Source organism: Protobothrops mucrosquamatus, unplaced genomic scaffold, assembly GCF_001527695.2.
Source record: "Protobothrops mucrosquamatus isolate PMUCROS unplaced genomic scaffold, P.Mucros_1.0 scaffold815, whole genome shotgun sequence".
In the NCBI taxonomy this organism is placed as follows: domain Eukaryota; kingdom Metazoa; phylum Chordata; class Lepidosauria; order Squamata; family Viperidae; genus Protobothrops; species Protobothrops mucrosquamatus.
In genome coordinates, this window is record NW_015387078.1 from 208296 (window position 1) to 225477 (window position 17182).

The 17182-nt window shown below is 40.3% G+C and overlaps 1 protein-coding gene across 1 annotated transcript in view; it reads left to right on the top strand.

The window, feature by feature from the left end:
* The first annotated feature begins 5401 nt into the window (after positions 1-5401).
* Positions 5402-17182, top strand: part of RHBDF2 (rhomboid 5 homolog 2) — a 35525-nt gene continuing 23744 nt past the window's right edge. Inside the window, exons 1-8 of the mRNA XM_029284671.1 lie at positions 5402-5570; positions 6873-7003; positions 8314-8506; positions 9215-9427; positions 10549-10677; positions 13056-13186; positions 14675-14887; positions 16607-16718. Coding sequence (XP_029140504.1) covers positions 5439-5570; positions 6873-7003; positions 8314-8506; positions 9215-9427; positions 10549-10677; positions 13056-13186; positions 14675-14887; positions 16607-16718 — 1254 coding nt within the window. The 5' untranslated portion in view covers positions 5402-5438. The remainder of the gene's footprint in view (positions 5571-6872; positions 7004-8313; positions 8507-9214; positions 9428-10548; positions 10678-13055; positions 13187-14674; positions 14888-16606; positions 16719-17182) is intronic.

Sequence of the window (17182 nt, forward strand, 5' to 3'; positions counted from 1 at the left end):
GCAAAACCACACACAAGTTAGGGATATGGTTTGAGCAAGAAGACACACTTAGAACTAAAGAATGGGCGTCTCTAATCACATATTTAATCCAAAAATGGTTTTACTATAGGAATGTAACTTGGTCTGTTCACACACACACACACACACCTGTCTGTTTCTTTCAAGCCTACTTTGTCTCAGGAGTCTAATTTAGGACATAGACTCATACTTTTTCTGGTTTTTATTAACATCAAAACTACCCTTCCCCCACAACCTCCAAACCAATCATCCCCCACAGCTCAGCCTCCATCCTAGTCCAGAGTTTGGGGGGGAAGAGCCACGGGACAAGAGTTATACTCATATTGAAGAAATGGGGGTAATAGAATCATTAAAGAAAGGATGCAAACGGAAGAACAAAATGAAGGGTCAAAAATTAAGATAACTTTTTAATTGGTTTAAATAATTAAATTGCATTGTTGAATTGTCCCCCAGCAAGTTGTCCTGTGGCTAGTTGGCCATGGCAAATTGGCCACAGCGAATTGTCCCAAGGGCTGGGATTGCCGTTGACAACGCACATCTCCAAGGTCCCATCAGATGACAACGTTTAAGACAGGGGACTTGGCGTGTGCCCACTCTGTCTAATCTAGTAGGATCCTCAGGGAGAGGTGGTCCTCAGGTAACCTGGCCCTCTACTTTAAAGCTGATAACCAGCACCTTGAATTGTACCCCGAAAGCAACTGGAAGCCAGTACAACTCCTGCAGCAGTAGTATTAGTCAGGTGACCCATGGTGTATTTAAACTGCGTGTGCCACTGCATTTTGGGCTAGTTGCAGCTTCTGGATACAACTACGTGGCAGCTCCAGGTAGAGTTATTTGGGTAGTTGCAATCTATTTTTAAGATGCAGCACACATTGGTTTTGGGACTATTTTCTGAATATTAGTACAGTGTTAGTAAAGCACTTATGAATGGATATGTGCCATTTCCTTCTAATCCATAGGCTTTTCCAGCTGCTAGAATCAAATGGAGAAGATGTTTCAAACTGGTGTCCTCTGGGTATGCTGGAACTGCAGCTTTCTTGATCCCCATCCAACAGAATCATTTATTTATTTATTTATTTATTTATTTATTTATTTATTTATTTACTTACTTACTTACTTACTTACTTACTTACTTACTTACTTACTTACTTACTTACTTATTTACTTACTTATTTACATTTATTTCCCGCCTTTATTATTTTTACAAATAATTCATGACAGCATGAAACATGTCCAACACGCCTTCTTCCTCTTATTTTCCCCATAACAACAACCCTGAGGCTCAGAGAGAGTGACTGGCTTAAGGTTACCATGCCAGTTTTTCATGCCTAAGGCAGAACTAGAACTCATGATTTCCTACTTTCTAGCCTGGTGCTGCATGAGGAATTCTGGGTATTGCAATCCTAACACGCTATAGACCCCAGGTTAAGGAAGTTTGAAATAAAAATTTCATTCCTGATGGCTTAACCACAGTGGAATATATGGAAATAATATATATTTCATTTGGAGGAAAGAGTTACGGTTTTATGTGACGATGGGAAGAAGCTTTCATGGTTTTGTTTTGTGGTTGAGGGACTAAGATTCCGGTTCTTAAATTTATTGGATTAATTCCAGCATCTTACTTCATGCAATAGTCAACTGGATTTCTGCAAATGCAGAGATAGTATGTCTTAACATTCATGTCTGTAAAATATTTTAAATTTATGGCCATCACCACATCTTCAGGAAGTGGATTCCATAGCTGATTTATGATGGATATCACATTCCTTTGATGCAAGAACCCTGAATGATTATCGAGACAGGGACCACTGTACTTTCTCAAAAGATAGGCCTGTTTAAATATTAGATCATTTTATGTTTAATAAATGCTTTCCAGTAAATTTCCTAGAATCAGTGTTAAACAAGTAAGCAACTTATCCAATCTTTACCCAGTCCCCTTTTAAAAATAGTTGTTACATAGGACACTTTGAACCTTCTAATACAGAAGGCAGTTTTGGTGACCTCTTGCATCTCTTTTTCCAAAGACCAGCAATTTCATATGAGAGAGCTTTAAGACTCCTTGGGCCAATGGTTAACTATCAATTTGCTGTCAGTAAGGCCCAGAACTTTTTCTTACCCTTATTTGTCTCAGTTTTTCAAAATCGTATTTTTTTTTAAATGTCTTGCCTTTTCACTTAAGAGCGAATTCAGAATTTCTGCAGATTCATTCATTCATCTATCAAACTTGAATATTACCCAACTCCACTGATGTGGGGGGGGGGGCTCACAACAATCCAAACAAGGAAATCACAATAAAACTAATTACCATTGGGGGGGGGAAAAGACAAAATATGGCAAGAATGACAGATTGGATAGATAGTCTTCATAGCTCTTCTAAACATAGCTCTTCTGGATGAGGGCCATCCAGATCTTGGGAGAACCTCATTCCAGAAGGCAGGTGCTGCTCAGATAAGGTGCACTTCAGAGTCCTTTTAGATGACATTGATTAATCAAAGGAACCCAGAGCATGCTAACCCTGCAAGATTGAATTGGCCGGGCAGATTCTTCTTCTCTATTAGTTCTGCTGTCATGCTTTGCCTCTTGAGCAGATTTGTGCTGTGCTCTCATATAAATAATAGTGACTTGAACTCAGCCAATTGAAACCTCTGGCTGACCTTTGTTGGGCTTGGAAAATGAACAGAGCTGATTAGTACTAGGATGGGAAACCACTAACCCAGAGGCCCCCAACCTTTTGAGCACCAGGGACCGGTTCCATGGAGAGAGGTTTTTCTGTGGACCGGAGGGGGTGTGGTTTCGTGTGCTGCCTGCATCCCGCGGATGGGGCTTCGCTTATTTCTGCAGCCCAGGAATATAACGCCGCCAGGAAAATTACACAAAGGCGTATGTAAGGTCATGAATCAAGCTTGACTTGAAGATCTTTTATCTTTTACCCCAAGTTGCTGATATATAATTATTGCCATTGGAGCTCAGTTATGGACATGGCTCTTCAATGCTGTTAATGGCATTGGTGTATCATACCTTTCTTGGAACTTTTGCAAGAGATTATTCTTATTCTATTGGAATGTGATTAGTTAGTTATAAAGATGAAGCGGGTAATCTTTTCTCTTGGATATAAGTACAATATTGCCACACGAAGGACTGCACGAACAAAAATAGCTGCTATTTTTTATGGAGTCTTTGAGACTCCTGTTATGGTCTGTGATCTAATGTATGTACGGTAATAATCGAGTCACCTTCTACAAGTTATATATAAGATATTATTTGACCATTGTGTAAGCTGTTAGGAGCGGTTAGCTTTTCCCATGGTAGTATTAATAGGTCAAAAGGCTGAGGCAGCCTAATCTAAATAGATCCAGTAGTAAAGCTGGTGAGGTAACATAAGTGGCACTGTAAACCCTTAGCTGACCCATCCAGTAATTGCAAAATCTCATCTGTTTGTGTTCTATCCCTTGTAGCATGACTCTTACCATTCTCTGAAGCTTTCTTCTTCCTGCAGAGAATGATACAACTACTGGTCAGTGTGAATAAGTCAGGATTATTAACTTTAATCCTTGAAGATCCCTTGTGTAAACAGGCTTAGGATGACTGAGGGAAAGTTTCAATTCTGAAATGAGTGAGAACTGTAGTAAGGGGTATAAACCAACCATAGATCCTGCTTTGGAAGGTTGAAAAAGTCTACTTGGGGAATGGACTGTTTCCGAAGCCATCAGCTTTGATACCAGTCTGAATCCAAATCCTACTATAGGAAAATGGCAACTTCATTTCTGTGGCTCCTTATGGAAGTCAGTGAACAACTGAAGTGTTTTTAAAAACTGTATAAAAGGATTGATTTCAACATTTGGATTAATGCCATAGTCCCTTGAGGAGATGCCAAACTTCAAACAAACAAGGGTTTTCTGTACAAGAACAGTATGTTTGTGTGTGTGTGTGTGTGTGTGTGTAGGGGTACATAATGTAAAAAGAAATAAGATTGTGGAGGCTTTGGAGGAAAAACTTGCAGCATTCACAAGGACAGATTTAAAGGGAATAGTGCCTTTAAAGTTGAGGAATGTAAAAACAGCATTTGTTTTTAATCCACTCAGTGAGTTTGAATGTCTTTTTTTTTTTTAAATATACTTTATTTTGCAGAAATTACAGTTTAGGGAAAGGGTCAATAACTTAGGAGGCTACTAAAAGTCAGACTCCCAAACCTTTCATCATTTCTAAGCAGAGCTCCAAGACTTGAAAATATTTTTTAAAAGAGACCGGAATGATGTGCCCTTTCCGACAGTTTCTGTTTCATGTCTAAGTTGCTTATACTGAACCCATTAATGTTTGGTTCTCCTTCTGTTTACAAAAAGTTTTTAACCCACTGTACAGACATTGTCCTGTATCCTCATTTGGAAATATTTGGCCTCATTTGGCCTGTAATGTGAAATCTGAAGTATTTCCCATTCTAATTAAACACAATTTCCTGAAAAGGTACAAAATAATACAATATGCATTACCTTTACAGGTAGTCCTTATTTAAAGACACAATTGTGACTGGCAGGTCTGTTGTTAAATGAGACCCAATGTGACCACAATTTGCATTTTTTCTGCTGATTTCTCCATTGACTACTTGTTAGAATAGCAAGAGCAACAGCACTTATATATTGCCCCATAGTGCTTTACACAGCATTCTCTGGGTGGTTTACAATGTCAGCATATTGCCCTGAACAATCTGGGTCCTCATTTTACCAACCTCGGAAGGATGGAAGGCTGAATCAACCTTGAGCCCTGACAGGATCGAACTCCAGGCAGTATGCAAAGTTTGTCTGGCCATCATTAAGTGAGGACTACCTGCAATCATACTATTGAAATCCCCCTTACTAGCTTAGTAATTTTATGAAGACAGGGTACAAATGAATTAAAATAAATTAATATTGATTAGTCAAAGTCTTCTGGTTGATGCGTGTCTAAATCCTGAGCTGGAAAGTGAAAATAATGCAGTTGTGGTTTTGCATTACTATTGTTAATTGGTTTTTTTTGCCTGAGTGCCCTTAGAGTTTTTATATTGTTTCGATGCTGTTTATCTGTTTTCAGACACCTATTGTGGCAGACCTGCAAATCAAAACTAATTTGTTAATTAATCCTTTTGCACATTACCAAAGTGCTCTGCCTCCTTGAAACCAGCTGTGGTTGTTGCTCAATAAATGTTTAATATGTTAATCTATTGATCCATCACCCTCCCTAAGTCTTCTTTCCCTAACCTGGAGCTTTTAAACTATGTTGGGACTGCATTTCCTCTGGTGGCTGGGGGTGATGGTTGGAAATTACAAGGAGGATGCCTTTAAATGTGGGGAAGATGGCCTTTAATAAAATGAACAGGAGAGAATACTCGGTTTTAAATTCCTCGCTTCTTTCCTCATTACAGATAGACTAATACCTTCCAGTCCAAGATGGCAGACAGCGATAAAAATGGAAGCAGCCGTTCTAGCACCAGCAACAGTCGACTTCAGAGCAAGAAGCCCCCCAACCTGTCTATAATGATCCCACCAGTGAAGACAGAAGAGGAAAGCAGCCAAACAGTGGTATGAATTATTGAGATCCATAAATGTCTGTTAACTGTGAGATTTCCACTGTTACGTGCATTCTAGAGAGGTGTCTCTTATAATAGTGCATTACAGTAATGCAAAAAAAAAAATGCTTCAAAATCAAAAATGTGAACCAGGCTATTTCAGGCACAAAGCAGTGTTTTGTACTTTAAAGCCAGTTGCTCTAAGTTAAAACACTTCCCAAATGCTCTTAAGCAATCTGATGTTAGCAGTTGTTTTGAGTCTCAAAGAACTGGCTTTCACCTCCCATATGGGAATGATCACCACTATCATAGACTAGTGTTAACACTTTGACACTTAGAAAGGAGTGGGACCACTGAAATTCAGTGCTCCTGACTCTCAACTTTGGTGCAGAAGGATACAATGCTCCATAGCTTCAAACATTGCTGAAAGATGTAATAGGAAAACAGATCTAATAGGAAAACATCCATTCTAGACAATCTGCTTCAGTCAGGGACTTTTGTGTTTATCACTTTCTGGAGAATCTTCCCTGAAAGGGGAAGGTGAGAGACTAGATGTAAATTGTCTAATAAGAGTCTATCAAGCATTCACTTCTTCTGGCTGCAGTATTCAAACATGCAAATATGCTGCGGTGTTCTCTCCTTATAGGGCGGTTGTTAGAGGTTCAAGCTAAATTGGATCTCATTAATCAGAATTGTTATGTTTCAGTAAAGCATTCCTGAATCCAGACAATCTGTCTTTAGATGGACTGTCTTCCAAAAAGCCACCATAGTAATAATCTTTGTGATAATCAGCCAGTTAAATTACCTTAGCTTTTATCATATTGGCTTGTTATGGTCGCACCATTTAAAAGCATTATCTATTCTCCTGCATATACTGTATGTGAGTGCTCATTAGCTAATGACAAGGGAGAACGGATCATATAAGTGCAGGAAAATCTTTTGTAAGCTCCAGCCAGTTCTTTGGCATTCTACAGAAACTTTTTATGAATGTTGCACTTCCAGGAGGAGAAAATTTCATCCATCCCATCCCTTATTCCATTGCATTTTTTCCTTTTCTCTTTCACTGGTCCCTAAGTTATAAACTGCTCAGAGGTAATATGATCTATGTACCATTTTACCCTCACACAGATATCTATGCCTGACTAACTAGCTTGCCCAGCTTATCTAGCCATGAACTAGAGAAAGGGCCTGATCCCTCACTGATCAGAAAGTATGATTTCTTGAGAATTTATAATTTATGTGAATAGTTGAGTGGTCTTTGGATCAAACCTCCCTCCCCATCTTTCTTGCTGATGACCTCAATGTCTCTTTTTAGCTTCTGAAAAAAAACCCAGCTCTTCAAAAGAGTGTGAGCCTCCAAGAGTCGAGATTGAAAAGACAGGACAGCAACTTTGAAAGACATCCCGCCTTGCATAGGCAAACCTCATTGTCCCAGAGTATTCGCAAGTAAGGAGAACTTTTATCCTATCACATTAGTTTATTGTTATTTATTTGACTTATTTCTTCCATTTATTCAGCTGCCCATCTCATAACAATGACTTTGGGCAGCTCATAACATTTAAAAGCAAAGCAATAGCGTAATATGAAACATTAATGACAGCTAAGGATAATTTGTGACTCTGTGAGTGTTTGATTTTTGTGCTTGTTGGACTGTTAGTAATATTTGAAACCCACTTTCTGGTCCTTGTAGGTGGACTTAGACTTACTGAATTTATTTGTACACGTAACACTTTTTCCTCTTGAGAATGTATAGGCTCCCAGTTTAACTGAATGGCATTATATTTTCAGTAAGTGCTTTAAATATTAGCCATGGCTTGAACCTGGGTTTGCTCAAAACTGAGAGCTGTGTCAAACAAGGGGAAAGAAGGCAGATACATATCAACTATTTATTGTGACCTATTTTAAATTACAGGTAGACCTCGACTTGCATCCACAATTGGGATTTTGGTTGTTAATCAGTGTGGTCATTAAGTGACTTATTACACGATAGGGCCTAATTGTACGACAATTTTACCATAAATTAAATTCATCATGGTAGTTAAGCAAATTACATAGTCCTTATGTGTATCTTGTGGCCATTAAGTGAATCTGGCATCCCCAGTTGACTTTGCCTGTAGGAAGCTGGCTGAGAAGTTCACAAGTTGTGATCACATGACTGCAATGTGCTGCCACCGCTGTAAATGCAAGTTGGTTGCCAAGTTGTCCAAACTTCAAGGACAGGTTGTAAGTCACTTTTGGTGGTATCTTTGAACCGTCCTTAAACAAATGGTTGTAAGTCAAGGACCACCTGTATGTGAGATAGTTGGGTTATTGTTCCCTCTCCATCTCAGCTACTAAGCATGGCTACGGCTTTTCGTAGAACAGAGACAGAATAATTCCCAGATGCTGTAAAGGAAAACAGATGGAAGAAAACTTATTCATAAAAAGTGACTCAGCCCCACCATAAAATCACTGTGTCTTATTTATACCACAGGGTAGATTCTGGTTATTTTTCCTTAAACATATTTTGAGGATTTGATGAAAACACTGAATATTTCTATCCACGATACTTCATGTTTACTCTGTCAGTTTTAAAAGTGTCCCCTACAACAACCCCACCCCCTCCCATCTGTGAAAACACATCCATTGATCAGCCATTCCTGGAAGCAAAGCTAGATAAATGTTCAGGCCTGGATGGAGTAGTTACTTTCTTAAAATTTTGAAGTTACTTGTGAAGCCATGGATGTCCTATTTGTCTCCTCTCCTCCTGCACTCAGAGGAGCAGCTCAGTGGTTTGGCGTCAGCAATGACTGGGATGGAAAGCAACAGAATTGGCAGCGCAAGAGCCTTCAGCACTGCAGCCTGCGCTATGGAAAACTCAAACCTGCCTACAGGGAAATAGAAGTGAGCAGCCAGGAAGTGCCTTCTTTCCAAGGCACAGAATCCCCAAAGCCAACAAAAATGCCCAAGGTAGGTGTCATTGCACAAGAGAGTTGGTAACACAGAGATACTGTTATGCTGTGGAGAAGATTTGACTGTGGAGAAGAAATTATAATCCCTCTTGGATGTACAGCCTGAGGAAAAAGGGGTCACCAGAAAGTCAGAACTTCATCTTTTGAAGGTGTCCAAGTTCAGCTTTCACTTTGCCAAGTGAAAAAGTCTGGTGTCAGGGAATAACAAACTCCACTTCAGGGTCTGGGAAGCCACAGTCAGCCAGAGGAAATCCTACTGGATTAGCTGAGGTGAAGAACAAAATGGCACCCCTCTATGCACACAAGTCATCTAGCTGTCCAGGAGGCCAGCTTATGGCTGTGAAGGAAATTACCTGGCATTGTCCCATCTCATTTGCCATTGAGGTGATGGCCTCCTTCTGCTTAATGAAAGAATTGATCTTAATTCTCCCTTCCTGTAAGGAAACTTAAAGGGGCGATGGGCGGCCACAGTCTCAGAGAGGAATATCATCTGTTTAAAAGGACTCAGTATGAAATGATGGGGGAAATCATGACTGAAAGGGATCCGGGAGATGTTGGTCAGAGGAAATCCTATGAGGGGAAGTGAATTAAGCATTTATCTAAAGCACCATCCTATGGTTGATACAATTTCAATTTAAATCAACATGCCTGTTCCATTTCAACACTGAGTACGAGACTAATTGCTTCAATTGTTTTATCCTTTCAGATTGTAGATCCTTTGGCCCGAGGCCGTCCCTTCAGGCACCCAGATGAAGTGGATCGTCCACGTACTCCACATCCTGTCCTTCCCCCTCTGACTCCTGGAGTTGTGTCCTTGGCATCATTAGGTAGTGTACGGTCAGGCTACACCCGCCTTCCCCGCAGGAAAAGGAAATCGGTGGCCCATATGAGCTTTAAGGCAGCTGCAGCAATTATCAGAGTGAGTTCTACTTTTGTGGTAAAGCTCTGAGCTTCAATTCCTTATTTCTTTATATAATGGTGTCTAGGATATTGTATATGATATGTGGTATGTGCTGCTTCCTTATCTTTCTGTTCAGCAACAGTACCACCAGAACTCCGGAGAGGAAAAAAAGTTGTGGATCTATAGGATTTCAGTTCAAATCTGAATTGGAAAATGAATTAAATCTCAGTTTGCAATTACTTCTCCAAGTAGTTTATCTATTTCTGAGACGGTCATATGTGTCGACAGTTATATTGGATGGGAGGGCATTTATGTTTTTTGCAGGATTCTCCTACTTCACAGTTCCTGGGGATGATTTTTCTTTAAATCTTTAAATTAAATCCTAATTTCAGCGAGATTGAATCCTAACTTCAGCAAGATTGGAGAATCAGTTACTTTACTTTTGAAAAAGTTATATGTTATATTTTGTTGTGCTGTTACTTCTAAGTTTGTATTTGAATTCTGGAATTCAGTGAATTCGTGAAAATATAATTGCCTTGACAGACTTTGATGATTTCATATTCCAAGCTTCCTAAAGCTGAGGGTTATGAAGTAAGTTGTCCTGAGAAAGGTCACGATCAAAAGGAAACTGTTTGATGGGAACACAAATATTACCCTTATAAGACTGGAAACCTAAATAGGTGCACAATAGAAGTAAAAGCATATTCTCAATTCAGAACATCTGAATAGAGGTATCACCAGAGGGAGCTGTTGTCTGGCACAGAAAAAGAATGGAAAAGTAGATTTAGCGACATTTGACTGGAAGGTTGATGCTATGTAAAACCATCCACTTCATAATTGGAGCCAGTGTTAATATTTGCAGACCGTGCTGCAAAACAGATTTACTGAAATAAACCTGTAGCTATCTTGGCTTAAACTATATCTCAAACCTGGTTAGCTATAGCTTCGGAGTCTTTAATCATGTGCCAAGCCCTGTGTCTTCCTCTTAGCAGGCATCTTCCCTTTTGGAAGGCAACTTCAGGGCTGATCATATCTCCGTAACTCCAGGTGGAGTTGAAGCTGCTGATAATAGACTGAATCATTCATAGTGAGTGTTTTGAACCCGACCATTCACCATTCCAATTTGTTTCTTACAACAGGGGCGTTCCGTTCTGGATCCATCAGTGCAAAAACGCAGGGGCAACAAACGGAGCTTTATGTATCCTAGCTTCATGGACGATGATGTGGTGGATGGCATGGATACATTTGACTCTTCCTTCTTCAGTAAGGCAAGCATGGTTCCACGGCCTTCCTGTTACATTCTCTGCTCTGACAGCTCAGTTTCGCTTCTTCCACGCTGGCTGAGGAATTCTGGGAGTTGAAGTCCACAAGTCATAAAAGGGCCAAGTTTGAAGACCCCTGTTCTTAAGTCTTTGATGCCGCGTTGTAGCCACCTCGATCTTTGCAGCCCAGATCTAGTAATTTTACTATTGCTTATAAATAAACGTTTTAAGGTGGATATGCTAGCCTGATTGTTAAACTTCACCCATTCATGAGAATACAGCCCCAAGGGCTGCTCTTCTAGAAGAGGATTGGGATCTTTTTCAGAGATTCCTTTTTTTTCATGCAAGAAATAAATAGGTTGAATACCCAGCAGCCCCACATGTAAATAATATCATTCCTGAGGCTAGGCAAAAAGATTAATAGGATCAATTACATTTCAAAATAAAATAAAACGTAGGCTCTGTTAATTAAACCATATCAAACTTAGCTACATAAACTTTTAGGAGCTTGAATATTTTATTATTATTAAAACATTCCTTGCTGTAAGATATGGCCTTTTCACCATCAGTTTAAAGAAAGCGAAACAGTTCACCAACAGCATTCTTCTAGCTAAGCTTCCAAGGTGGGCGATTTAAACTGAGCCGTGCTTGCCTTGAATTCCTGTTGTTGCCTACTATATTCTGTTTTGACTTGTACTGTACCTGTAGCATTAGGACAAGCCACAAGGAAAACAGCTGGAATATAAATATTTGGGTTGTTTTTAATCTAGGCATGCCTGGACATGTCCTTTGCCCAGAGGAATTATTAGCAAATGGGGAGGGGAGATAGATCCATCACATCCTGCCACTAGCATTGTTCCACTTTTAAAAAATGGTCACAAAGTGGTGTTTCTGGGGTTTCTATCCGGCAGGGGCTCTCACTGTGTGAAGGTAAGGCTCCTTCAACACATTTTACCTGGCCTCATTCCTATAATTGCACTCTCTCTATTTTGAAGCGTTATTTGTTTGGCAAAGGCACTGTTGATGTGTAATTTTTCTTTTTCTTTTGCTCAGAAAATATTACAAGGGTCCACTGTGCTACTGTCTGATTGATTTCCTTATGTTCCTTTTATATTGCACTATTCACGCAGCTTGCTCAGCTTTGCTAAAGCTGACATGTGAACACGCACAATCACATCTGCTGGTTCTTCTTGTAAATGAGCATGGCTAGCAAATTATGGGCAGTGCAACAGAGAGTGAGCCAGAGATCCTGGATCAGACAAAATGCTAAATGTTGAGTTCACAGCCTGTAAGTTGTGGATTGCATGTGAATCTTGTGAACTATATATAAGTGGGGCAAAGAGGAAGACTGGGTGTGAATGAAAGAAGATGCTTACACATCCATGGTATAAAATATATTTTGCTTAATTTCCCCCGCTCACCACCACCATCACCACTTTTTCCCATAAATTAATTCTTCTCACATTCCTGCCTTCCCTTCCGTTTTATTCCATTTGAAAATAATGAATTTGAATTTTAACTTACACTTTCAGAAACCAGGTGTCTAAAGATCAGTGTTTCTCAATCTTGACAACTTTAAGATGTAATCATTCCCAGAATTCCCCAACCAGCCACAGCTATAGATTGTCAATGAAGCTTACCCTGGGAATAGCTAGCGAGTGCAGTTTGCTTATTGGTAGCTGAGCTATATTATGGCTTGATCTGATTAGCAGAGCACTGTTTGTACGTTTAGATGCAAAATAAATTGTCTTCAAATGTCCTATGTTAAACTCCTTTTTTGATGATGTGGATTTTCTGTATTTTATTTAATTATAAACTAAACCTGCCATTAAAAAAACAGTGCTCACCGTTCTACTTTATTGGCATCTATGGCCAGCCTTTGGTTCTAATGATTCCTTCCTTCCTTCCTTCCTTCCTTCCTTCCTTCCTTCCTTCCTTCCTTCCTTCCTTCCTTCCTTCCTTCCTTCCTTCCTTCCTTCTCTTATCATATATGTATCTAATTCCTGATTTTTGAGCTAAATAACTCTCCTGATATAGCTGGACCAGCAGTCAAAGACTTCCTTGCATGATTCCTGGGTTGTATGATTAAAGTCCATCTGTCTGGAAATTCTGGCAGCTGCAGCCTCAACATATCTGAGGGATGCTGAGTTAGGGGCATTTATAAAGAAATGCAATATATATTCATATATAAAACAAGATATCGGGCAGATTCATAACCCCTTAGCCCCATTTGCTGCTTTTTCTATAAGATGTTATGAAGGTGTGTATGAGTAGATATATAGATAAAAATGACGTTTGCCGGAACGACTGGATCCCTCACTAAACAAGATCTACAATTCTCATTTTAAATGAGGCCACGAGTAATAATTCCCCTTTCTTAACAGGTTGACGCACATGAGGAGATGTGCTCCATGCAAGATGATGTATTTGAATCCCCACCGCTCTCTGCTACTTACTACCGTGGGCTTCCCTTACAAGAAGATAGCAAGTCACCAGAAGTTGACCAACCTTTCCAGTGAGTCTTGGAGACCCATTTGGACTGATACAACAGAGACTTAGCCTCCTGTTCATAGGAAGTGTACTCTGATTTATGTCACCAAATGTGAGCTATTGTTGCCACAGTCACCTGGAAACAAAGCTTTCCTACTTTAGAGGTGATGCGTAGCTACTGAGAAAAAACTCTTTTCCGCTATGGCATTCTTGTTTTGGATTCTTCTTTCCAAAAATGCTACTTTGTCGCAGGAAGACTTTTAAAATAATCCTAAAATGAAGTGTTTCCATTTTGTCTGCCAATGAACTATAAACTGCTCATAGTTTTTGCTGCTTTGGGACTGGATTTTAGATACATGTCTTGCACTTGTAAGATTTTTTATGCAGTACATCATCCTGACAAGTATTTGAAGGATGGAGATGACATTTCTATTATGAATATAAATATTACTTTCCCCGAAAAGACAATTTTAAATAGCTTTCCAGTAATCGGCTATCAATATATCTTTGCTCAGAAAGTGAAAGCTTCGGAACATGGGATTGGATGCAAGACAGGGCATAGAGAGGATGTGAAGTAGGGAAATAGCCTTTTGAAACAAGATTGGCCACTTGAATTGCTTGTTTAAAATATTGAAGACATTTGCATCTAAGAGTTGTAGAGAAAGTGACAGATACAAAGAGGAAAAGATTAATGCAAACATAGAGGAGATATGAAAGATTATATTAAAAATTCAGATGAATAACTCTGATGCACTGAAGAATCAAACGAGACACTTGAATGTAATAGAATCTTGGTCGTCTTATCATTTCCCAGAACGAATTATCTGCTTGAGATTGAACTTAACTCAATCAACTGCTCCTATTGATCTTCTTATCTTTTTCTGCATAAAGTAGTCACTGTAAAAGAAAATGTACTGGGGTGGGGGCAGCCAAAAAAGAGAACCAGTTACAGGTAGTCCTCGACTTACAGCCATAATGGAGCCCAGAATTTAGGTTAGTAAGTGAGAAATTGGTTAAGTGAGTTTTGCCCCATTTTACGACTTTTCTTGCCACATTTGTTAAGTGAACCACTGCCGTTGTTAAGTTAGTAACCTGGTTGTTAAGTGAATCTGGCTTCCCCTTTGACTTTGCTTATTAGAAGGTCGCAAAAGGTGATCACCTGACCCCAGGACACGGCAACCGTCATAAATATGAACCTATTGTCAAGCATCTGAGTGTAAATCACATGACCATGGGGATGCGGCAACAGTCATAAGCATGAAAAATGGTCATAAGTCCCTTTTTTCAGTGCCGTTGTAACTTCGAACAGTTGCTAAACGATCTATTGTAAATTGAGGGCTACCTGTATTGTTGCATTGTATTGGGCTCATAATACTTCAAAGGCAGACATTTACTGAGATCAAGTAACATTTGCAGAACACAATTAATTCTTAGCATCCTGGAATAATTCTACATGTATCTCTGCAGTCAAACTCATGCTGAGTTTTCAAATATGTCCTTTCTTGTTCTGCAGGCATGTAGGAGCTGTTGCCCTCAAAAGCCTCCAACAAAAAGCTTCTGCTCCTAAGAGGGGCACTCGGATTGCTTCCAGGGTGAAGCACTTTGCCTTTGACCGCAAGAAGCGCTACTATGGGCTGGGAGTGGTGGGCAACTGGCTGAACAGAACGTATCGTCGGAGCATCAGCAGTGTGGTACGGTCACAGCTGGAGATCACAGACAGCCACAGGTAGCAGTAGACCACCAAAATTCCAGGATGACTGTGAATCGGTCATTTTAGTCAGACTAGAGCCGCAAGGGATCTTGGAGATCTTCTAGTCCAACCTCCTGCTCAAGCAGGAGACCCTAGACCGTTTCAGTCCAGTCTTTCCTTAAAAACCTCCAGTGATGAAACACCTACAACTTCTGAAGGCAAGCTGTTCCATTGGTTAATTGTCCTCAGTGTTAGGAAGTTTCCCCTTAATTCCAGGTTGCTTCTCTCCCTGATTAGTTTCCATCCATTTGTTTCTCGTCTTGCTTTCTGGTGCTTTGAACAATAAGTCGACCCCCTCCTCTTTGTGGCAACCTCTCAAATACTAGAATACTGCTATCATGTCACCCCTAGGCCTTCTTTTCTCTAGACCAGTGATGGCAAACCTATGGCACCCGTGCCAGAGGGGGCACTCAGAACCCTCTCTGTGGGTACGTGCACCGTCGCCCCAGCCCCCCTCTCCCCGTGGCCCCCTCCTCACCAGCAGCCTCCCCCAGAGGAGAGTTGCCCCCCGGCACGGCCCACACCGAGCAGCACAGCCAAAGACATGGCAGTCGGGCAGCGGGGACGGATTCCACCCTTGCGCCCCATCATATGCCAATGATGCTGCAGGGCACGGGCAGAGGGCATGGCTGCCATGGCGCTGCTGTGATGCCTGGTCGATATGCGGTGGGCCATGGAGGTGGTGGGTGGCCCTGCGGGTGGGTGGGGTGGGGGCAGGGCAGGCTAGAGCAGGGTGGCGGGGCGGGGCAGTTTTTGGGCACTCGGTCTCTAAAAGGTTCGCCATCACTGCTCTAGACCAACCAAACCCAATTCTTGCAACCGTTCTTCATATGTTTTTATTTCCAGGCCCTTAATCATCTTAGTTGTTCTTCTTTGCACTTTTCCCCCAAAGTCTCAACATCTTTTTTGTAATGTGATGACCAAAACTGGATGCAGTATTCCATATGTGGTCTTACTAAGGATTTATAAAGCAATACTAATACTTTATGTGATTTTCATTCTATGCCTCTGTTTATATAACCAAGGATTGTATTAGCTTTTTTGACTGGTGCCACACGCTGCTGGCTCATGTTTAAGTGATCATCCAGTAGAACTCCAAGGTCCCTCTCACAGTTACTGTTTTTGAGCCAGGTTTCGCCTAATCTGTACTTGTACCTTTAGTTCTTCCTGCCTAGATGTAGAACCTTACTTTTCTCCACATTAAAGTTCATGTTGTCAGATAGGGCTCATTGTTCATGTTTGTCAAAATCTTTTTGGATCCTAAGCTTGTCTTTTGGGGTATTGGACTGCTAGGGGGCTGAAATTTTAAATGCCTCTTTGAACTCAGAGAATGATAAAAATGCAACCAATAAGTAATTAAGTAACTCCAAAGTGTATTCACCCCACAGCAGAAATAAACGACCTATTTGTAGGTGGGCAAGGAGTATATGGAAAGCAGCAATGGTTCCAAAATTAGAGAAGGGGATATTTTGTCTGCAGAAGTTATCTGCCACTTTGTGTTATTTTCCATGTTGTGTCCTGGATGCTGCATATTCATTGTCTTTTGTGGATAAGATACTTACTGAATTAGCCATGCTTTCTAAATATTTAAGTGTAGTCTCTTTTTTAACAAAGAACTTCAGACTGAAATGTATCTACAGAATCTCTTCTGGTTTTTGACACTTTCCTCCACCCTTTCTTCTTTGTCTGAAACAGGCCTTACTTTACGTACTGGATCACGTTTGTTCACATCATCATCACTCTACTTATCATTTGCACTTACGGATTTGCTCCAATCGGCTTTGCTCAGCATGTGAAAGCAGAATTAGTGAGTCTAATTATATTTCAGTACTGCTTACTTTGTGATTTCCGTGAAATATGAAAACATGAACATCTTTTCTACCCCACCTTTTAAAAACCTCTGGGTGGCCAGCTGCAATTAAAAAGATGCATTTGTATACAGTTAGTGCTCTTTTAGCGATTGCCTCATTTAACGAAAATTCCCAATTACAACAGTGATGAAAAAGTTACTTTGACGTCACATATATGACCTTTGTAGGTCAGTAAAGCAAAGGAAAGCTAACATAAAATCATAAGCACAGTTACAGTTTCACTTAGTGACCACATTGCATAACAACTGAGTTGCTGCTCCCAATTGTGCTCCCTAAAGAAGGGCTACCTATACAAACCAAACTATTTTTAAAAAAAGGCCCTACATACAGTGTATAACAATTAGAGATTAATTACAAATGAAGATTTTTGAAGTAAATTGCAACCTTTCTCCAAATGCTC